This window comes from Setaria italica, chromosome VII, assembly GCF_000263155.2.
Source record: "Setaria italica strain Yugu1 chromosome VII, Setaria_italica_v2.0, whole genome shotgun sequence".
Classification (NCBI taxonomy): domain Eukaryota; kingdom Viridiplantae; phylum Streptophyta; class Magnoliopsida; order Poales; family Poaceae; genus Setaria; species Setaria italica.
The window spans coordinates 24781092-24804935 of NC_028456.1; the positions used below are offsets into that span (position 1 = coordinate 24781092).

The 23844-nt window shown below is 48.5% G+C and overlaps 3 protein-coding genes across 4 annotated transcripts; 1 reads left to right on the top strand and 2 right to left on the bottom strand.

Annotated features, from left to right (window-relative positions):
- Nucleotides 1–560: 560 nt before the first annotated feature.
- Nucleotides 561–4978, bottom strand: LOC101779269 (putative pentatricopeptide repeat-containing protein At3g23330). Of its 2 annotated transcripts, none has more exons than XM_004976155.3 (3): nt 2580–4978; nt 1548–1589; nt 561–1137 (listed from the first exon to the last, which is right to left on the bottom strand). In XM_004976155.3, exon 1 carries the CDS (start codon nt 4866–4868, stop codon nt 2934–2936), a length of 1935 nt encoding a protein of 644 aa, XP_004976212.1. In that variant the 5' UTR covers nt 4869–4978; the 3' UTR covers nt 561–1137; nt 1548–1589; nt 2580–2933. The 2 variants fall into 2 exon arrangements, with proteins under 2 accessions (XP_004976212.1, XP_004976211.1); XM_004976154.3 differs by having other exon boundaries at nt 1517–1589.
- An 8353-nt stretch (nt 4979–13331) lies between these two features.
- Nucleotides 13332–14148, bottom strand: LOC111257831. The gene is made up of 2 exons (XM_022827964.1): nt 14037–14148; nt 13332–13922 (listed from the first exon to the last, which is right to left on the bottom strand). Exons 1-2 carry the CDS (start codon nt 14095–14097, stop codon nt 13390–13392), a joined length of 594 nt encoding a protein of 197 aa, XP_022683699.1. The 5' UTR covers nt 14098–14148; the 3' UTR covers nt 13332–13389.
- A 2046-nt stretch (nt 14149–16194) lies between these two features.
- On the top strand, nt 16195–20283 carry LOC101779935. Its single transcript, XM_004976156.4, has 7 exons — nt 16195–16377; nt 18466–18500; nt 18573–18609; nt 18761–19055; nt 19167–19316; nt 19507–19668; nt 19817–20283. The coding sequence occupies exons 2-7, from the start codon at nt 18473–18475 to the stop codon at nt 19931–19933; spliced, it is 789 nt and encodes a 262-aa protein (XP_004976213.1). The 5' UTR covers nt 16195–16377; nt 18466–18472; the 3' UTR covers nt 19934–20283.
- Nucleotides 20284–23844: the final 3561 nt, after the last annotated feature.

Genomic DNA, 23844 nt, shown 5'->3' on the forward strand with positions numbered 1-23844 from the left:
GGAATGGGATGCCTTTTTTCGCTTTGCGATTCGTGTTCCCCTCCGGATTATCCGCCGCGTGCTGTACCCTTTGCCTACGCTGCGCAAATCCCGTGCCCTCGCTGTATTTACGGCAGCAAACTGCAACAGCAACAGCGGGCGGTCTTTTCGTATATCCTATACGGTATAGGTTGTCACGTCCTTGTCACCTGTCGTTGCGTATAAAAGCTTGTAGTATACGTGTACCGAGTGAGTAGGGGTCGACAGGAACTGCTGCAGTGCTTATGTGTGAAGTGTAACTCAAGTGCTTTACAGTATTGGGCCTATTCGCTTCGCTTCAGCTTATTCAGCCAGCTTATCAGCCACAAAATAGTATTTTTCTCTCGCAACAAATCAGCCGTTTCAACTTTTCAGCCGGCTTATAAGCTGAAGCGAACAGACCCATTCACCTCTTTATAGTAAAAAAAAATAACGACTGCACCCCCTCATTTTCTGGCTCGTGGTACAGTGGTAGTAGCAGTCATTACTGTTAATAAGGAGCTTTTCATTTCATCAAGGGAACGAACCAAACAATCGAGTCGTGCAGAGAACAAGCTTTGTAAAAAATGACGTGGCATGGCCTGTGTTTCGTCTCACACCAGCGGCGACGAGGCGGTGCGGTGCTACATCAGTCAAGCTGGATCTTGGACTAATGCGACCTCCAGCTGTAGTCTCCGCTGTAAGCAATATGGGCTGGCTGGGTACTTACACATGGGGCTGGATGGATGGTCCCAGATTCACAACAAGGAATCAATGAACTCATTCATGGCGTGCTCGTGCCGAGTCGTACAGCTACCAGGCTGCAGCAAGCACCGGAACGAGGAGAATTCACTCGCACCGGTCGTGCCATGCCGCCGCTCCAACCTCGGATTGCCGGATTACTGTAGCAGCTGCGAGATCCGATAATGATTCGGCATCGAAACCGAACCTTTCAGACCTGGATCCTGATGTTGCAGCTTTACACTGCAGATCGTACCTGCCATCCGCTATGTACATTGGTCATTGGTGTGGTGGCTCCATGTTGGAAGAAGGAAAATAATGGCACTGTCCAGAGTCCAGAGTGTGCTGCTATTGCCCGGAATCATGGGCGTCCACCACGGGCCGCTCATTTGGTGTACCCTGCAAGCATGAAAGGGAAATGAGTGCAATCATCATGTTACTTTTCGAGGAAAAAAGGGCGCATTTGCTTGAAAAGACTTGTAGCAGAACCACGGCATTCGTGCTCAATGATAGGTGTGGATCAGACCAGTTTGCGCTCTAGTGATGAATCCAAATGCTAGCGCAAAGTGCCCTTGAAAAATAACGTGGCGCATGATTTCTTCCAGTTGCACGGGGTCATGGGAATGATGTGGGTGTGTGATGTGATGGTCCCGTCAGTTTCTGTTTCCCAAAATCTAATTTCAGAGTGATATGCAGAGTAAAATGCTCCATGCATGCATGATTTAACAGTTTCTTAAGTTTGGCAATGAGAATCTGCTGGTTCGTACAAGAATGGTACCTGAAGGATAAATATCGTAACTCATCAATACCTGTAAACTTGTACATATGCTTCAGGCAGTGTACAACCACAGCTGCAATAGAAACAAGATAATCTTTAAGGCAAATGACCAAACCTCATCAAGTTTTTTTAGGATTAATTTACTTATGATGTTAGACATCACACTGAAGTACAAAAGGCCAGTAAAATATCAGTGGCTAAAAACGAACTGTACGTTAAACATCACCCTCAAATTGCACAAATTGCCAAGTTTTCTAGCTGCTGATTTGCCAATCTATTTGTTGGGGTCATTACAATCAAATGGCACTGGAAAGGTTGATGACCTAGACTTGCCCAAATATATAGGAGTACGGTGATAAAATGGTCATCTAGGCATTCTTGCCAATTGCCAAGTTCTTAAATTTTAGAGCCAATTTGACATATGAAAAAAGAATAGAAATTTTAGAGTCCAATCCAAACGATGATTTGTAGAGGTTGCACAACATGACACATAGTAAGTTGATACATGAGAAGAAGCTGAGTTATGACAATAGCAGCATAGGAGTATAGGACAGACATTTAAGGAAGGAAACACACATAACTCCTGAAAGAATGATTGTAAGAATATGCAAATCAGTAGAGGTAAGCACATCGGAGATCTTGATTCAGCAAAGATTACTGCAGGGTACTCACTCAGTCAAATGATTGCAATTATAATTGTTATGCTATATTCAATACAGCGCAATTGAAGTAACAGGTATCATTCAGTATTTTCTCTATTGTCAAGGTGGACATCAACTTAATGTATTCTTATGCTAGGTGTGTGATTAGGTGGCCCATGACCGTGACCATGATTCAATAAAGAAAAGATAATAATTTCAGGAATGGAACGTACACTACCTAGTAGGTTAATAAAAGTTACAGAACAACAAAAGGCACCTGAATCAGAAGTAACTACAATTTTTTTTTCTCTAACCGAGAAGAAACTATAATTTCAAAGCAAAAAATGGTTTCTGTGGCAACACACTGCAGCCGGATTTTATACGATCATAAAGAAGCTATTGAGTAAAAACAGTACGTTTACCTTAATATGTTCAAAGAATCAAGACATATGGCACATGTAGATGGCTTTCAATTGTGCTAGAAATACTGTCCTTTTTTAGTCCCACTTACTATAGTTCTTCAAATGAGAGCAAGAGAATGACTGGCTCATTATGCGAAGAACCAATTAGCTAGGTTTTCTAAACTAAAGGCAACCTTCAGTTCGGCCTGTGATTCCACTATAATTTCAGAAATAATCAAATAGCTTATATCCTCGTCATGATGGAAAACACTTAGATTGGGAAGGTTCATTTCCATCAATTGCCCACACTCAGTACAGACAACATGCAGTAGGAACTCATTTCACAAACATATGATGATCCCAAGTGTTATCCAATCACCAAAAGTCCCCACAGGAACAATTTCCATCCTTAAAGTGGTGGAAACGGTTTGCATCACGCACAACAATCTCCCTCTCAGCTAATTTTGAGATATGCTTGGTTACTGTGTGGCAATCAATACAGACTCGTAGATTCTTCATCACACGAATTGTGGTTCCAGAAGGTGTGCTTATAATACCAAACACTATAGCAAGCTTCTCACTGTGACCACATAACACATATCTCTTCTGCTCTTCTTCAATGTCCTGGAAAACATCCTCTGTATTAGGCACATATCCTTGGCGTGCCATCTGCTCTGAGAAAACATTCAGTGCATCAATAATCCTGTCGTACAAGGGATGGGACCTATCATGAGCAACAAATACATGCAGTTTGTTCTTCACTTCAATCCAACTGCAAGCTGGATCTTTCTTCATACCCTTATTTCTCATAGATTTCCGAAGGCGTGCTGCTTCATTCCATCTCCCAGAAGCTGAATACACATTTGATAAAACTACATGAGAACTGATGCTCCTAGGTTCAAGCTCCATAATTTTCTTGGCTACTTCCTCAGCTAAAAAGGTATTTTTATGGACCCTGCAAGCCCTTAACAATGTGGACCATACACATGGAGTTGGCTTTATTTGCATCTTAGATATAAAACTATATGCTTCATCTAACTCTCCTGCACGGCCAAGGATATCTGCAAAAGCTGCACAGTGCTCTAGAGTAGGAACAATTCCATACTGCTCTGACATACTATTGAAATACTTCCGGCCCTTATCCAGCAATCCAGCATGACTGCATGCAGTGAGAACCGCAAGAAAGGTGATATGATTAGGCTTCACATTTCCCAATTCCATTTTCTCAAACAGCACGAGAGCCTCTCTTGCTGGACCATGCAATGCATACCCCATGATCATCGCAGTCCGTGATACAATGTCTGGTGAAGGCATCCTGTCAAAGATGCAACGGGCAATGCTAATCTCCCCACATTTGCAGTACATGTCAATCAGGGAGCTAGATATAAACACATTATCTTCAAACCCACCCTGGATCACATAGGCGTGCAGCTGCTTTCCAAAGCGCAACGACGCCAAATTGCCACAAATAGGTATGAGGCTTGAGAAAGTCACAGGCACAGGTCTAACTCCAGCCTGCAGCATCCGATGAAATATTCCAAGAGCCTCCTCAACTGAACCATTTTGGGCACACCCTGCAAGCATGGAGTTCCACAGAATTGGGTCACGTACCGGGAGCTTGTCAAACACTTTGACAGAGTAATCGGTCCGAGTGCAATTCGCATACATATCAATCAGGCTACTGCCAACAAACACATCGTTGTCAAACCCATTCCTGATCGCAAAGCCATGAACCTCCATTCCTCTCTTGACGTCGGCACACTCAGCGAAGATTGGCAGCACACTGGACAAGGTGAACGAGTCAGGCCTAAACCCATCACTCCACATCTTCCTGACCAAACCCAGCGCTTCCTGGTGCCTCCCTTCCTCTGCACAGCCCAGCACCAAAGTGTTCCAGGACACCACGTCCCTCTCGAGCATTTCGTCGAACACCTTCCGCACGCTCTCCAGTGCGGTTGCTGATCCCGTGCCATCCATGCTGATCACACCGGAGGAGTGGAGATACGAATCTGGGAGCTTGCAGTAGAAGTTGAGGAGGGCGTTGGCGGTGAAGCGGTCGGCGAATGCGCCGGAGCGGATGGCCAGCCCGTGTAGGGAGGCGCCGAGGGCGCGGAGGCCGAGGGCGGCGCAGGACTTGATCGCCGCGGGGAGGGAGGCCGGGACGGACGAGCGCGGCGCGGCGGAGGCGCGCATCCGGAGGAAGAGGGAGACGGCGTCGCGGAAGTGGCCATGGGCGGCGGCCACGCGGATCTGGTAAGCCCATGAGAGCGGAGGTGGCGGTGGTGCAGAGCCGGCCGCGGCAACGGACATGACGACGACAGATGCTGTGGATGCGGCCGCGGCCCGCGGCTGGGGAAGCCCCGGAATGCGGCTATGCCGGCCGGGGAAGCGGCGGTTTCGGTTCCGGCGAGAATGCTGAAGAGGTCGGTGGGTGCCCGTTTGAAGTTGGCACTCAACGGACGAGGCCCACTTGTCAGCTTCCATTGTGATTGCTGGCCCAATTTGTCAGAGAAACGTGATCGAATACAGTACTGTCAGCGTCGAGACAAGTATAAGAGGGTGGTTTGGATACACCCTAAAGTTGAGTACCCGTCATGTTTGATACTAATTAGGAGTTTTAAACATAGCCTATTTACAAAATCCATTGCACAGATGAAGTCTAATTCGTGAGACAAATTTATTAAATCTAATTAGTTCATGATTTGACAATGTGCTGCTATGTAAATATGTGCTAAATATCGTCTGCAACTATAAGCATGGAGAAAGAAGTAGATCACGAGCTACGAGACATCCTCATGTTCGCATTGGGATTCGGTACAATTCTGCTTTCTCACATGATGCGTGTCATCAGCTTTTGCATGCTAATTTTACGTACCAATGAGTTGCTTCGAACAACAGTGATTTTTTCCGTGCTTGATTGCTTGCATTGCATTGCATCGCAGCACTTGGTGCAGCATTCCTTCTGGCCCCACTGATACTGTCGACGTGGGACACCTCTCGGTACGACTCCTACCCCCTCTCCCTCATCGGAGTCGACGGCTTCAGCAGCCAGCCGCCGGCCCGTCGCTCTCGCCGGAGCTCAACTTCACCTTGTACGTGGGGAACACCCGGCTGATCGAGGAAAGCTGCTTCAGCCACGGGAGCGTGGCCGTGTCCTACGGCGGCGTCGCGGTGGGGGAAGGGCGCGTGCCGGGCTGGTGCGCCGGGGCGAGAGGCACGGCGGAGGTCGGCGCGGCGGCGCGCGGCGTGGATGGGCGGCTGCCCGACGGCCAGAGGAGGCGCCTGGAGGCCGAGCTGCGTTGGGGAGCCGTGGAATTCGATGCGGAAGCTAAGCTGCTCCGTGACGACGAGACGACGCAGAGCCCCGTCCTGCTCTGGTGCAAAGCGGTTGGGCCTCAACTGCCGCCGCAACCGCTGCAATGAAAAAGCTTTCACTGATTTCGCATAAACGTTTTGATCTAGGGTTGGGTTTAGCTATTTTGATCTAGACTAGTTAGCAGCCGGCTAATATTTGGGTAGTTTTCACTCAAATTTTTGTCGAATTATAATGTTTAACACATCAGGAATTATAATGTTTAACACATCATCCGAACATGGGCGGAGCCACATTGATTCCTGGGTATTCCCAGGAATACCCAACATTTTTTGCAAAGAGTCAAGTATATATGTCATGTATACATATATATAGGTTATGTGTTAAGCTAAATCCAATTTTAGTCACTTTTGCTGGCCCTCCAACACCTTCGCGCATAGTCCACCTGAAGTTGTAGTTGCAACCCAGCTCACCCCACCCATACGCACTCCCATCTCTCCGCAGCGGCAACGTGCCTTGGTGTGCTCAGAGTGGTGTTCCCCTGTCCTCTCGATCTCTCGCCACTTCCTCTCCCAAATCAACTTGAGCCAAACGCCTAAATCCTAGGTGGAGAGGGCCGCAACATGGCACGATGCGCATCAAGCCGGCCAAGAACTTACCCAGGACACCATGTGGGGTGCAGGATCCAGCTGCAGGCTGGCTGTAGCTAGTAGAGTGCCACCACGGCAGGTCATTGAACTTCAATTTTCTTTTAATATTTTTCTTAACACTACTAGCTGAAATTGAACTTTAATTTTCTTTTAATATTTTTCAGTTTCCTTTATTTAGTGCATATATTATTCATTTGGAACAATTTGTATTTTAAGTATGGTTATTCTGAACATTTTGTACTTTTAGATTGGATTTTATTTTTAGAATTGGGAATACCCAACTACAAACCTAGCTCTGCCACTGCATCCAAAGATATCCATCGTCGTACGTGGATGGTGTTCTGAAAAAAACACATGAGTGCAAGCATACATTTTTACACGAAGATGTATCATATGCGACCAAAACTTTCACTATACAGAAAACAAAACTTCACAATAATGAATAGAGTCCTATACGTACCCACACATGACTTTACAATTGTCAGCGCCATTTTTACAAATACTAGGATCGTGCCCGTGCGTTGCTACTGGCAATACAAATCATATAGATAAATGTCATTCTCATCTTGCTGCCAAGAAACCAATTCAGTAGACAAATGTAAATTACAATTGATCATGTTACTTTTGTATGACGGTTCCCAGCGTATCTAGAATACATCTAACGTTATTTATGAAGCATACATGGCATCTGCATCTCACGGCGAGTCATCCATTGGATTATAAAAAAAGTTCACCATTGCTATTAAATGTTTATGTAGAGTGTTGCGGCGCAATTCTTGATCACTTTGTACGTTGGACAATAAAATAGAATAGAACAATATCTGTGATACATTTTGTGATATTATTAGACATTACTTTAAGTGCAAATTCATAAAAAAAATCAATATGTACATGTAACATTAATCTTAAAATTTCCATGAAAATTGCAAATTAATAAGAGAATCCCTAATAATAATTTCTCATTGGTCACAATACCATCTAGAACATAAACACGCAGTGAACATATATTATAAGAGGGTGGCTGGTCATTTATCATAATTTATCAGTGTATACTCGAAATATATTAGGAATATATGAAATACATTAGCAAAGACATTAACAAACATCAAAATACACTGAAATATGGCCCAAGACAGTTCCTGGCCGTCGATATTGGATGGGATGGTGCAAAATCAGTCGGCCCTGAACAAAACCCTAGCCGACCTCATCCGTTCTAACCCTAATCCATTGCCCCCCCTCCCCGGAATTTCCACCCGAGAGAGAGGGGAAGGCGCGGCAGCGACGGCGTTGCGTGAGAGAGGGGGAGGGAGGCGCGGCGGCGACGGCAGCCGCGAAGAAGATGCGCAGCCATGGATGTGTTCGCCGGCGCGCGGGAGCGGCCTGCAGCTCGCGGCTTTGTCGAGCACATCCGCAGTGGCTCCTAGCGACTTGCCCGTCGCGGAGCGGGAGGCGGCTGAGCCAGCCGCAGAGATCCCTCCGCCACCGCGAGTGAGGGCCTGAGGGGCGCGACGGCGGAGAAGCGGCGGCCGATGGAGTCCATGAGAGTCCCGCGCCGCCGCGGGTCCTCTCCCCAGAGTTCGCGTGTAGCCGGAGCCACGCGCAGCTCCGTCGAGCAGTCCCGTGGCGGCGCGCGCAGCGTGAAGACTCCGGCGGCGATGCGCGCGTGCGCCGGAGGTCCCTAGTCGGATGCACACAGGCGGCGAATCATCAAGGAAAACATGTAAGTGCCGTTGTCTTTCGTTGATGTACTACTTGCTACCGGTGCCCATGATTTCATGATTCGACGACTTGGATTCGGGATTTGCGTCAATCTCGTGATAAAAGGGGTGGAGTTAACCTAGTACAGTGACATGAGCAAGAGAAATTGCATCAGATTTTACCAAAAAGACACCTTAGACATGAGGATTTGCATCCGCCGGAGCCACACGTGAACAAAAAAACACCATGCCAGGAGCTAATTGACCCACTTAAGCATGATTATCGAGAGCAATTAGGGTTAAAACATGGTTAACTTGCATTAGTTTGACCCTAATCTCTCCTAATTGTCATCAACAGAGGGTAATTAGCACTAACCATGATCAATTAGCACTGAAAGAGATCTAATCTAGGGTTCTAGGCATGATTAGGCGGCTTTGGGTACCAAATGTAAGATACACATGAACATTAACGCTGCATAAACTCTAATCATGCTAGTAGAACACATAGATCCTATGTTGCGATACATGCATCACCATTTGGAATGGGAGTAGAACTTGATGACGACATCATGACGACCCTTGCCTGCGTGATGCAGGCGTCGGTGTAGCGTGGCCGTGGAGTAGCAGTGAAGACCGTTGGTGCAGGGGCTCGACCTTCCTGTCGGGTCCTCCGCGCTCGAGATCGGATCGCTTTAGAAATGTTGAGCGGGCAGTATTCTCCACGAGCATGTTGGCCTCGTGAGGATGCCGTTCCTTCCCTTTTATTGTGCGGCAGCGGCTAAAGTCTTCGTGACGTGATGAGGGAGGGCGCGTAGGGTTCGATAGGAGGGCCAGAGAAGGAGGTGCGATTGTCAAAGGAGGGAAGGGACGTCTCGGAGGGTGTAGAATGGATCAATGGTGTAGGTCAGATTAGCGGGAGCGTGTTTGTAGGAACGGAGGGGCGCTAGCTGATCGCTCGGGGCGGACCGACGCACCGAAAGGCGAACAATGTACGACGTTTTTACTAGGTTTTAGGTTTTGCTTTTTTAGCTGCAGAGAAGTTATCGCAGACACCTTGCATGACGATGGGTGCGGCGATGCACGGGTGATCTAGCCTAATCCGGCAGGACAAGAACCTCCACCGATCCAGCATCATGTCCACGTCGAGCTCAGCGGCCTGCGACAGCCGCTCCGAGGCCATGCGGTTGCGCAGCTCGCCGGAGAGCGCCACGCCGCCGCGGCGCGCGACCATCCTCACTTCCTTGTGCTCGTGCACCGGCACGCAGAACCTGGGCACGCGGCCCCAGGCAAGCACCGCGCCGGCGAAGGAAACCGCCACCGTGCCGCGCTCCTGGCAGATCCCGTTGGACCAGATGAGGCGGCGCGCGCTGACGCCGCGCAGCGTGAGGTTGAAAGTCGCGTTGAAGGTGGGCGCCGGCTTACGGCCGTCGTCGAGCCCGTCGAGGCCGGCGACTTCGATGGAGAAGGTGGGGAGGAGAACATCTAGCGACGAAAGCAGGTAGCCACCGACGATCGATATGGCAAGCACTACCACTATGAAGATGCAAACGAGAATAGTCTCGCGTTTGAGCGGGACGGCGCGGCTAGAGCACCAGCGGTTGTCGGCCCTGCTTCCAAGTCCGGCTGCATTGCAGATCGTGATGCGAGGCGTCGAAAAAATTTACTGGCAATTTGTAAGTGTATGTGCGTGACTCGCTAGGATCTATCTCGGCATGAGTATGAGATTCTTATCGATCTCCTTATGAGGCAAGAAGTGAAAACAGGTCTACGCGTGTTCCGATCCTTTTGTGCATCCCTTCAGTACTGGAGCCGATACGAATACAAAGCCAAAACGTGCTGGTTTACAATACAATGCATAGACATATATGACAATTGGCAGCTGTCGGTAGCACGACGGGAGTTCCAGATTCATCAACTGACAACGAAGCTATGGAGGAAAAGCTCCTACCCGGCACCGCGAGAGACGACAAGCAACCTTTGCCGCGGCGGCGGCGCCCCAGCACGTCGTACACCGCTGTCCTCCAAATAATAGCCGGTGGTTTGACGCTCGTGTCCTTCGTGGCGCTGAGCGCCCTGACGGTTGCCGCGCTCCTCTATCAGGTGTACACCGACGCCACCGACCCCTTCGCGCCGGCCCAAGGTATTCGCGGCCGTGGGCGGATGCTCCGGCCTCGACGACGCCGGCGTCCCTCGGGCGTTCAACCTCACCGTGGCCGTCGGCAACCTCGGCGGCAAGTACAACTTCCGGGTGGGCGGCGGCGCCGCCGTGGTCCTGTACGGGGGCGTCCCGCTCGCGACCGGCGTCGTGGAGGAGCTCCGCGTGCCGCCTTATAGCGCCGGGAGTTGGCCATCCGCGCGGCGAGCGGAGGCGTCGGCCTGCCGGATGAACTGGCCGCGGCGATGGCCGGGGAGTTGGAGCGCGCCGGTGGCGTGGTGGGGTTGGAGGTCCGCGTCCTCTCGCTCAACGGCACCTCTCTGATGTGCACGGCGAATCTGGATCTTGGAGGAGAGGGAGGGGCAGCCCCAACGCCACCGCCCTGCGAGCGGCTGGTTCTCATGGACGAGTCTGACGGCATCATGAACACCTGCTTTCTCACTATAAATACGACTCCCTTTTTTGAGTGCATCTTGGCATCACTATAGATGCAGACATGCAGTGTAGCTAGCAGATACATAGGTGGAACTAGACCTGGGAATGGATTTGGCATAATCCAATATCCAATTGGATTTTTCACTGGATTTGGACCTAGTTGGATGTGGACATCCATTTGCTTTAGATCCAAATAGTATTGGATTTAGTTGGACAAAAAAACAGGACAATCCAAATCCTGTTGGATTTCTCTCCTATCTGGCACGGCAGACAGGGAAACTGCCATTGATGCAGTGCGCGGTTTCGTAGTCAACCGGCGCACCCTGAAGCAAGTGAGATCGCCGGCGTCCTCACCGGCTCACCCTCCTGCTCGGCAGCCTCGATCAGTCGATTGAAGTCTGCATCCTCGATCTGAAGATCTGCATCCTCCGCAGTTTCCATTTGAATCGAGTTCACGAGGTCGTCGGCGTCCCGCGAGCTTCCTGCTATTCGCGGCGTCGGGCGCCAGCACCGACGACAGGGGACGAGGATGGCCTCCTCGTGGAGCGCGAGCACCTGTGCCGCAGTCCGCAGATGTCGCGACCCCGCACGAAGAGCGAAACTGCCTGGCCGTCGCATCACAGGTGTGGAAGTTTCCTAATGCTCGCTAATTGGATCATCCAATGGAGCTTGGACTTTTGACCGAGTGGATGGATTGGATTGGATTTTTTTTTCAGTTTAAATTGGACTAGAGTGGACGTGGACTACTAATACTTGGATATTCCTTGGATTCCTTTTATTTGGATATGGACTTCGATCCATTCCCAGGTCTAGGTGGAAGTGGAAGCATATGCATGTAATGTGTTCTCTCTGTGCTCCCTTTTTCTTTTCCGATTTCAAATTAGAAGTTACACCGTACACAAGTTGGCAACGAAAGCGCTACCGAAACAATTAATTGTAAAATATGGAACTGTGTTTGCATCTGTCTTTTGAACACTTATTATGTGGCCTACTGATACGTGGTACGGTGATGATCCATCTGCATTTGCTTTGCTTCCGAGCCCGGGTCATCATGTAAACAAAATCGCTTTTGGCAGGACACCCTGCTCCCCACTTTCTCCATTGGCGTCGACATCGCCGGCGTCGAGAGGCTCGACGGCGGCGGCGGCGGCGGCGGCCCGGGCCCGGCGGCCACCGTCAACGCGACGTTCGACCTCACGCTGCACGGCGTCACCCGCCACCGCCTGTTTCGGACGCTCGGCATCTGCAACGAACACGGGACGGTGGCGGTCTCTCCCATAGCTACACGCCTCGACTTCAACTCCTCGAGCTCTTCTTCCCGAATCAAGGACGGACGCAAACCCAAGATCGGTTAACTTTTATTTACGTGTGCCATACTGCCATGACACGTCAATTGCTAGGAGTATAGCCGCGCGCGTGCACATCAATCGCAACCATGGACGCACAGCTCCTGAGCGGCCGGAGCGACGAGGAACTTCCGTCGCACCGGGACAAGGAGCCTACGAGCACGGCGACTGCCATTGCTGCATTGATTGCCTTGCCCGTCCTCGCGTGCCTAGCCCTGCACCTCGTCGGCGTGCTCGCCTGGGGGATCTTCGTGATGCTGACTTCCCGGCTGCCGGTGTTCTCCGTCATCGTCGATGGCTTCTCCGGGCTCGGAGACCGCGCCCCGCGGGCGTTCAACCTCACCATGGGCGTCGACAACCTGGGCAGCACGTCCGAGGTCTGCGTGGGCGGCGAAGCGGTGGTCCTGTACGGGGGCGTCCCTCTCGCCGCCGGCGGCGTGGAGGAGCTGTGCGTGCCGCCGAAGGGCGTCGCCACCCTGGCCATCGTCGCGGCGAGCGGGGGTGTCGGGGTGCCCAGGGCGCTCGCCGAGCTCATGGCCGCCGAGAAGCGCGCGGACGGCGCGGTGCACGTGGAGGTTCGCGTTATCTCGACGAAGCACAGGAGGCTGTTATCTTGCACGGCGGCGCTGGACAAGGGTGAGGGGGTGGCGCGCCCGTACCCGTGCAAGATGAGTCTGACGAGTCTGACGGCGTCAGGCCAGATGGTAGTGGTACACCAGGCGGACCCCTTTAGTACAGCACGCACACAAATTGATTCATCACTGTGCAAATGCATGCACCTAATTTTTTTATTGCAAAAGTTTCAAAAAAAAATTATTGGAACAATTGATCTTATGCCCTAACCGACATGCCTAAATAGATATCTTTTTCACTTGTTACCTCTGCTTTGAAGTCTAATCTAAACGATTATTTAAAGGCGTGAGATGGTACCTCAATTCACAGCACAAGCACAGACACTTAAATACCGGCTCTACGAACACACATGCGTATTTTATCGAATCAGATCTTATTGGCTCAAAACCTCAAACAATCAGCTACAAACTTTTGGTTTGGGATTTGAACTTTCAAAAATGAATTCTTGATTTGGGCCAAGAAATCTGATTTGAACTAGAAATTCGCAAATGGGGGAAAAACATTCAACCTGCACAAAGAACTTGTTCATTTGCGAGAACGGGTTTTATGGATGAAAAAACTTTCTCTGTGCCTCTCATATTGATCAAGTTAGAATATTTGAACTAAACTCCAAAATCAATCACGAAATCAGTGAATGCTTTACATCGTGGCGGTTGTGGCGGCAGTTGAGGCCAAGCAGCTTTGCACCAGAGCAGGACGGGGCTCTGCGTCTCGTCGTCACGATCACGAAACAGCTTGGCTTCCACGTCGAACTCCGCGGCTCCCCAACGCAGCTCGGCCTCCAGGCGCCTCCTCTGGCCATCGGGCAGCCGCACACCCACGCCGCGCGCCGCCGCACCGACCTCCGCCGTGCTCCTCGCCCCGGCGCAGAAGCCCGGCACGCGCCCTTCTCCCACCGCGACGCCGCCGTAGGACACGGCCACACGCCCGTGGCTGAAGCACTTTTCCGCGATCAGCCGGGTGTTCTCCGCGTACAAGGTGAGGTTGAACTCCGGCGAGAGCGACGGGGCGCCGCCGGAGCTGGCGGGCTGGACGAGGCCGTCGACTCCGGTGAGGGCGAGGGAGTAGGAGTCGTGCCGGGGACTATCCCACGTGACTTCGATGAAGGGGACCAGAGTCATGGCTACACCGATTGCTGCGAGAAGCAAGCAATCAAGCACGGAAAACAAGTATGGTTAAAGCAATTCATTGGTGGAATTAGCATGTAGAGGCCGATCGATGGGGGACATATGAGAAAGCAAAATCATACCGAACCCCAACACGAATATGAAGATCTTTTGTATGTCGGGATCTCCAGCTTGTTTGTCCATGCTTATAGTTCAGACGACGAGATCAACTGTATTTGTTTAAGGCAACAGAACAGGTTTGCTCCCAAGAATTTTCTTTAGTACATCATAATCTTTTATATACGGAGAAGCCACGAGGAGAAAAAGGACTCCAATTAGACACCGATTCGAACTGACAAGGACTCCAATTAGACACCGATTCAAACTGACAAGAAGTCTGGACGCTGACAGTAGGACTAACTCTCTGTGATCAGCAATGGTTTGACACCGAGGGCCTGTTTAGTTGGGAATTTAGGTGTGGCAAAATTTGCATTTTGCCATAAATGCGCAACTGTAGCATTTCGTTTGCATTTGTGAATTATTATCCAAACATTGATTAATTAGGCTCAAAAGATTCGTCTCGCAAAGTAGAATAAAACTGTGCAATTAGTTTTTGATTTCGTCTACATTCAGTACTCCATGCACGTACGGTAAGTTTGATGTGATGAGAAATCTTTTTTTTGCATAGTGCTAAAATTGGGAATTTGGGAGCAAGGCTCGATTTGTTTGTTGTACAGAACTTTTCTTGGATGGATTACCCGCAAAAAAAAAAAGGTGTCTGACAATCTTACCTCCCGGGCGAGGCTAGAGGTGCACAATTTTGTGCAACTCAGATGCGTTCAGGCTGCACACAAAACGGATCAATTAAACCCCACGCCTTGGAAATTCTCGAGCTTCGTACCTGCTTGTGGAATTTGTTCTCGTTACATCACGTGAAGCGTATACAATGAATCCCAAGACAATGAGGTTGCTTGGTCGCCAGCCGTCTGTCGCCACGCCCAGCTATGGCGGTGCTGAATCTGCGCTGCCAAAAAAAAACGGCACCACACTTGTGACAAAAATTTGCACTGCAATCCAGATGGCTTCGCTCCTGCTGAAATCCATACCCGAGCTGTCTCCTTGATTTCAGCAACAATTCTTGACAGCGGTTTCTCTGAAAATCCTAGCATTTCGTTCACACTATATAGTCCAAGTCACAAGGATAGCCAAAGAGCGCGCGAGCGCCTTTCGCAGTCGAGGAAGCTGTGCCACCGGCCAGATCATGGAAGCAGGATATCATGTCCTGTGTTGACGTCCAGCTGCCGGGGTTGAGCGCTGGACAACCTACCCAAGAATTGATGGACCTCCACACAAAACAAGTTGCTGGGCATTCTGAGAAGATATGGCGTGCCGTCTCAAGGTTTCTACGAATCTACGGCACATGGGACTGAAATACGAGTTTGGCCATTCACGGAGTAGCAATCGATCGACTGTCCACACTCTTTTTGGAGAAGCAACCGCATGAAAAACTCACACGATCTTCGGAAACATTGAGAAAAAATTTAGGATTGTATTTTTTATGGGACCAAGCGAATACGTAAAATTGAATGTCACCTCACCTGAAAACTAGACAAGCATCATGCATATGAACTACCGATCTCCACTGGTACCGGTGGTACGTCACGAAAGAAAATGAAAAAAAAAATGGCCCAATAAAACAAATCACGTGATCAATTGCAAAAAAATGAGTGTCTTAGCCACTGAAATCCAGAGGAATACGGAGATCAAAATCTACCCAGTGGCATTTAAAAAATTCTGAATAAAGAATGTAGACACAGCGTGAGATAAATTCATGTTACAGTGTGAGGAGATAAGGAAGACTGTCTATTTGACGAGTAAGATGTTGGAGGTGGTCGTTTTGGATATTTTTACCAAGAATGGATGAAATGAACTTGGCTTTTGATTTTCTCCTATCATTTTACGTATATTTTCCTTCTTATTTGTGATCAGCCTACGAGCAGAAACTAACTATGTGCGGTCACAAGGGTCGGGGATGATTCCTTTTCTAAAAAAGCGTGGAAGAAATTCCTAAATCAATTCGCGAACATAGGTTTGGGGGACAAAATTTGGCTAAGGATTTTCCGCGACATGCAAGCGGGCAGGCAGGCAAAACAGTTTCCCTGCAACAAGTCCTAAAAAAAACAGTTTCGCCAAACAAGTCCTCGAAAAAACAGTTTCCTGCAACATAATCCATCTCGTCGGCACGTTGCGGTCCCTTCTTTTTATTCCGACGACTCCACAAACAAGTGACGGGTTCGAAGGGGGCCAGGAGCTTTGGCGTTTGCCGTTTGGCATTTCGGGCTGGGGGTTAGGGGCGGTCGCGCCAGGCGGCAGGCGGCGAGGCTCCTCGACGGCTCCTACCGCCCCCGCCCCGTCCCCGTCTCCGTCCACGTCCCCGGCGCGCTCTCCGCCGCCTCTCACCCTCCTCGGCGGCTGTTTCGGGAGGTACGTCGCTTCGGAATATCTGCGTGCCTACCGAGGAGGATTGTGGCTATACCGGCGGGATCCTACGGGGTAGGGTTTCGGGTTTCCCCGGGGCCGGGTGATTGGTAGAGGTGCTGTGTGGCCGACGAAGGAGGCGGTGACGACACCAGCGGAATCCTACGGGGAATGGTGGTGGTGACACAGCAGAGTCCCACGGGGAATGGGATTTCGGGGTGTACCGGGGCTGGCGGGGTCGGGTTGATTGGTCGAGGAGGTGTTAATCCGCTCCTCTGCTCTCACAACCTCGGTAAAGTTTCTGCTGATAGTTTCTCTATAATCGTCAAATTGGTTCGTAGATTGTAATTCGACTGTGGTAACACATCTGATTGTTAATGATAGGCCAATAATTTCGTCATAAGCTCATTTTGTATCCACATGTGCATGCCTAGTCAGCAGAGGGTGTTTAGATAGACCTTTGCATAAATGGAAAAGTCTTTTCTACCCTTAGTAAAAAATTTTTGTTCCCAGTAGCCGATACATCTCACTAGAATAGTAATGCTTTGGTTCCTGGCAGCGTATCTGATTTTATTAAACATTCTCAGACATGTTGCATGACCCTAAAGCAGGAACATAGGCACGAATGACACAGGGGATGGGAATGGGTGCCGTATGCATGACCCCGCCTGATGAGGACACAGGGAATGGGAATAGGAACACCAACTAATATGGACGTTCAAGACTTAAGTGTCTTGCACTATGACGTAACAGTCAAGCACCCAGACATAACATAAGCACTAGCAAGGTGTTCATACATGCATGTTGATTTGTCCATAATGGCCTAGGTGTTTTATTCCACATAAATAATGAGATATTTCATTATATACTAAATCATGTAAGGCCTCCCACTGCTGACTAGGCATGCGCATGTGGATCTCTTTGTCAGACTCAAATTGAGCTTAATACAAAAACTTGCTGGTCTTGGATGGACCTTTGTAAACTTCAGGGATGAACTTGAATCCGCGTGAAAACTCAGTGACAATTGGCTATTCCACTATATAAAATGAGAAGAGTTATGCCAGGAACAAAATATAATATGTTCCGTGCATTGCACAACCACATAAATATAATGTAGTAGCTTCAGTAATCAGTACAGCACATGGCCCCATAAATAAAGAGAGAGTAGCTTCAGTAATCAGTACAGCACATGACCCCATAAATAAAAAAATAGTTAGCTTCAGTACATACACGAATAGGTGAATAAAATAGGATAGTCCGATATAGTGCATCTATAAAATAAGCCTGGTTAGGAAACTACATAATCTAATGGCACTTATGGCATCAAATAGGTATATTATAAAAACTACATATATTTATGGTATGAAATAAGTGCCATTAGATTTATCATGAGATATATTTTTATAATATACCTATTTGATGCCATAAATATTGATACTTTTCTCTATAAATTTGGTCAAAGTTGAGAAAGTTTGACTTTATTGGACCCAGTTTTTCGTGCACACTATTGGAGAAAGTTATTTGTCATGCTCATCATGGATGTTCTTCTCACTGCACTGTCTACCTGATCATTCTCCAAAAGGGTTTGAAGCGTAGAGTTTTTGAGTGGAGCAATATTGTAATTTTTTTTCTATTTGTGTTAGTCTTCTTTTTAACTTTTGGATGTAAGTACACCATATTCTTTTGATGCAGCTAGCTAGTAGAATGTATTCAATTTACTAAACATGTAATCCAGTGGATTGTCATAATCCATGTTTGCCACACATGTAACAGATGCCTGCTTTGTCAATAAAGTTTGGTTTATTTTCAGCTTGCAACTTTGAATTCCAGCAGGACACCACGCTATAAATGTATGTAGTTTTTGTGTTATATTCTTGACCATTTGACTTATTTTGCTACTTCATAGACATGTCCGTGGAGTCTGGATGGGTCTTTTCAGTCTTTATCTTTCATCTGGGCTTTTTGTTGTTTGCAACAAATTATATATGTTGATCTACTGACCCATGTAGTTTAGATTCATTTGTAAACCTTTTTTTCATTAGTTCTTCTACCTGTAAAAAAAAGTTACTCTAATTCTATTGTGTCTGTATGCAGGCTCCTAATGGACATCGACTTCATCTCTGTCTTAGGTGAATAATAGAAGATTAATACAATTTTTTTAAAAGACTGCAGCATACTAATTCTGGAACTCTTTATGACAGGGATTGTGCTCAGCGCCTGGGTTGTCCTCTCACCTGGGTAGGAGATGGCGCTTTGCCACATTGACTTATATTCATAGATACATGTTACATGCATGACATTTCCTGATGACATGACAATTTTCATTGTGTTGTCTGTGTAACAACTTAGCAAAACATTCGGATGACTTTACAATGGTAAATCTTGGCAGGTGGAGGCTGGCTGGATTTAGAAGGCAGCATGGCCCCTTAGAGGAGTCACTAATTGAGAATGCTCAAGCTGAGAACGAGACTGATCTAACCTACTGGCTTCCTTCATGGTTTTTTCTCTCTGTTGCTGTGATGGCACTTTGGTGCTGGTTTTTCTGGGGTGCTAGTAAGATCACGGAATCTGCAGGCTCGTGGCTGCGGTCTGATCCAAATATCTCCATCAAGATTGTGATTCCCGTCACTGTGGCCTTCAACATTGTTTGGCTAGTGTGGCTGTGCCTTATTAACTACAAAAAAGTAAGCATAGTTAGTAATACAACCCTCTTCAAATCAGTCTAATCGATAGTATCCAATTCTTTAAGTTTGTGCTTTGTTTTCAAATATAAGTTGTGCTGATTCTCTCTGCAGACTTTGCTCTGTGTGGCTGCAGGAACTTTGGGCTTCATCATTTTCTGTGGTCTTGCACATCTCTTGAAAGGATCTGGTAGATTGCACTTCATTGGTTTTGCCGCTGTAGCTCTTACAGTTGCCAGTAACTTCTGCCGAATGAAGTCTTCAGTAAGTTGCTTTTGCCTTGCATGGCATATTTGTTTTTATTCAATAATTTACTTTTGATGCATTGCATAATCACCTTTTGGATTGAACTGCTGGTAATTTGTGGAACTTTGAAATGGTTGGATTTTGTGTAATCACACGGTATTCTTTTATAAAGAGATATTTAATCAACTATACGATAACATTGTTACAGGCCAGGCCTCAGTTCTCGACACTGGGTTTTACTGTGGCAATAGCAGGTGCTGTAGCTGGAGTATTGTGGATCCGAGAAGGATTTGCGGTTGATGATTTCTCAGCTGATGCAGATGAGCATGGATTTTTAAGCATGCTATTCAAGAAAAACTTTTTCTGGAAGGTAATATTTTCTGAAAGCAATGCAACCAACTGCAGTAGTACACAATTCTTTAGTAATCGTCCTTTTTGCACCTTTTGCACTTAGTTGTCCTCAACCGCTGGAAGCCTCTTTCATGGACGTGATTTTGTGTTCCTCCTGGTGAGTCAAGGAACTTGCATGTGAAGATAGAGCAGAACTGGTTATGGTTCCTACAGCATGTGAAGCTGAAGATGGGGCAGACTGGGTTGTGGTTTCGACAGCAACAGCAAGTGTCTGGATCAGCTGATGCCCACACATGACTGCTACTTGGCAGGTCTGTTGATCTAATGATCTGAACCCCGAAGACGGTTATGTCTTGACCGCGCCTGGTACCTGACCAGTGCCTTGAGTTCAGGCACTCGCTCAGGCAGGCTGCTGTAACATGTGAGAGCAATGGCAGTGCTCAAAGTTTTCTGACTAGGCCTGGTCAACAAAAAGTATTAGTCATACTCATACATACTGCTATACCGGCACTGGCAGTGCTGGCAAAATCTGTGGACGAAGTTCATGTTTGTATATCAAATTAACCCAGCAAATAATGGTTTACGCTCAATGAGTTGGGCATGTAAGAGCATGATAGTAACATTCAGGTGCTAATCTGTCGGAGAAAAACCAGCTATGGACATTTCTGGACATTGTTCTCTGAAGTCTGAAGTGATCCCTTGAAAATTTTTGTGTCCACTTGGTTGATAATTTTCTTGTGTGTCTCGAAGAGTCGATGCTGACATGGATGAGCCCCAACCTCCTTTCGGATTGGAGTTAAAACGCAGGAAAGTCAAAGGAACTACTTTTGGAGGGAACTGAAAATGAGCCCTGAGCCAAGGGGAGTTTTTTTTTTCCTGAGGCTGCCAACTTATTATTTTCCTGAGACTGGACATTTTCTCAAAGGCTAGACACCTTTGAGTAATAACAAAGACTTCTCTGTCTGGGTAGTAGTTTCCAGAGCTTGATGTTGCGATTTCTGTGGAACTTTCCTCGTGGCTTGAGGTGAGTGGGACGCCTTCCTAGTACGGGAGGTTGTTTATGTGAGTGACAAGGCGTGACTCGTAGTCACGGGCAAGGAGGGATGGTCTCATTCCTGGCCAGTGAACGAATCTGCCTTGCGATGTTGAAGTTATTACCAGGCCTTGGGCTGATCCTGACAGCGGGATATCTGGGACGTAGCCCGAGTCAGAGTCGTCGTCGTCGTCTTTCCCGTGTTCGAGTTGAGTTCGAGTGAGGAGACCTTGATGGACTTCGGCTGCATTGCAGAGTCCGTATGGGAACCGTTTTGGAGTCGAAGTCGATTTGGGAAGTGACTGGGACCAACTAGTCCGAATTGGGGTCGAGTCCGTAGCGTAGTCGAACTCGGGTTTGTTGACTTTGAAATCTCAGTTTTTCCTGACAAAAACTCTGTTTTTGGCTGAAAAAGGCTTTCATTGAGCGATTCTTTCTCCTGGGTGCTGATGATTTGGCGCTGAAACGATCCAGCGTCGTCGGTGATACAGAGCCAGGATCCGAAAACGAAGGTTGCGCCTGCCTCAAAGGTGAAAACAGACTTGATAATGATAGGTGTCATCGAGCTTGCGCAGAAAAACTCGACGACTTCCCCTACCTGGCGTGCCAGCTGTCGGTGTTTTAGACCGGCAACCCGCCTAGGGGGTACCCTAGGTGGTCTTTTATACGGTAAGGGCCGTCGAGAAGCAAGGAGTCGATGGTGACGTAAGGAACACGATTTAGACAGGTTCGGGCTGCTAGATCGCGTAATACCCTACATCTTGTGAGTTGGTTGTATTTGATCTTAGATGAACTGGAGTTGTTGTCTTTGAGGGGGTTCCTGCCCGCCCTTATATACTCGGGGGGGGGGGGGGGCAGGGTTACACGTTTGAATCCTAGTCGGGTACGATTACAGAGTTCTACTCGGTGCAGTCCGAGTAGTTTCCATATGCACTCCTAACTAGTCTGAGTGGGATACACCCCTGGCCGCGTAGCCCCTTGTCTTGATCGTGTCCGAGTACGTCCCTTAGTGGCCGTTCAGGGCCTACTCATGCGCCTGGGTTGCATGCTCGACACCCTAGCCACCGCAGGCCCTGACCTCCATGCCGAAGCGTCCGCGAGCGCACCCGGAGCCCTATGTGCGTACCAAAACGAGCACCAAACTCCGGCATGGATTGCAACTCGCGCTAACGCCCTTCAACAACTTGGCCTCCCTGCCTCCTGCGCTCATCCAGCACGCTGCCACGGGCATCCACACCGAGACCCTTGACTAGCTCCACCTCACCTACACGGCGTGCCCCCTCTGGTCCTCATGCGTTGGTCAACATGATGGAAGGGAGGCGAGGCGAGGGGCACGCCTGTAGCACTAGGCAGGGGACACCCCGCGGGCTCCATCGGTTTGTCCTCGGCTGACCAGCACCTTGCTCGCCGCCACCGCTCGCGATGGTGCTCGCTATTGGAGCGACACAAGCAAGGCAAGAGCGTTGACTAGAAGGAAGCTCTTACCGGATGAACTTGTGGTCCAATGGAAGGGAGGATAAGGATTGTAGTTTTACGTAGCAGTGTTTATATAAAATGAACTGCCGACCATATCTATTACGTGAAACATTAAAAGGATCCTATCTTTCTCAATATTTTTAGTACTATTCCATAGATGCAAGCCTGCAACTAGCATTATTTGTATATCATCTTTTCTATAGTATCAATTAAAATCTAGCGCTAAATGAAGGGTACACGGTGTAGTAATGGTATTGACACAAGTATATAGTTACTTAAGCAGCTTATTTTAAATTTTATAATTTTCTCCTATTGCAACGCACGGGCATATTTGCTAGTTAAGTTCTATATGCCAACATGTTCAACTTACATACCTCTACAATGAGAAAAATTAAGCAATTTATATACACTTCAACACTCCTCTTTAAAGTAAAAGCTCCCACGTGCCTCAAACATGGAAATAAGGGTCTCGGCTACTATAGTTTATTTAGGGACTGTTTGGATACTAGGGGCTAAAGTTTAGCCCTTGTCACATCGAATGTTCGGATGCCAATTCGGAGAATTAAACTTGAGCTAATTATAAAACTAACTGCAGAAGTCCTAGGCTAATTTGCGAGACGAATCTATTAAACCTAATTAATGCATCATTAGCAAACGGTTACTGTAGCACCATATTGTCAAATCATGGACTAATTAGGCTTAATAGATTCGTCTCGTGAATTAGCCTCAATCTATACAATTAGTTTTGTAATTAATTTATATTTAATACTTCTAATTAGTATCAAACATCCGACGTGAGAGGGATCAGATCCGGGGAGCCAAACAGGCCCTGCATTACGTCCACCAAGACATCTCAGTTCAACACACAGAAACTTTCATGGAGAAAGGTGAACTAAGCGACAAACAACCTCTAGTTACTTCTTGAGTCTTGATAATGTATGCAAAACATAAATTTACAAAGGAATCAATGTGGTCTCGACTCTCGAGGGACAAGAGGAACTTATACGTGCAAGTTGCAACATAACTCAATAATAATAACGTTTTCTAAATTTTTTTTGCTGTTCTCACTCGAAGAAAGCGCCTCCCAAACAATGGCAGTTAGTCATATAACATTATTGATCCAATCCAGTATAAACACCTTGCACGGTGACGGCTGGTGCGACGGCTCATCCAGCTTGACCCGGCACGACAGATACCTCTGCCGATCCAGCATGATGTCCACGTCCAGCTCCGCCGTCCGCGACAGCCGCTCGGAGGCCAGGCGGCCGCGCAGCTCGTCGGAGAGCTCGACGTCGCCGCCGAGCGCGACCATGCTCACGCGCTCCTGCCCCTGCGCGGGCACGCAGAACCTGGGCACGCGGCCCCAGGCGAGCACCGCGCCCGCGTAGGAGACCGCCACCGTCCCGCGTTCGTTGCAGACGCCGAGCGTCTGGAACAGGCGGCGGCGGGTGGCGCCGTGCAGCGCGAGGTCGAACGTCGCGTTGACGGTGGCCGCCGGGCCCGGCCCGCCGCCGTCGAGCCCCTCGACGCCGGCGACGCCCACGGAGAAAGTGGGGAGCAGGGTGTCCTGCGGGTAGAAGGCAATGAAAGCCCCGGTGATCAGGACCGCTGCCACGAAGGTGCACGCGATAACGGCCTCGGGTTTGACCGCGGCGGCGGCGGCGGCGGCGGGAGCGTGCGACGTCG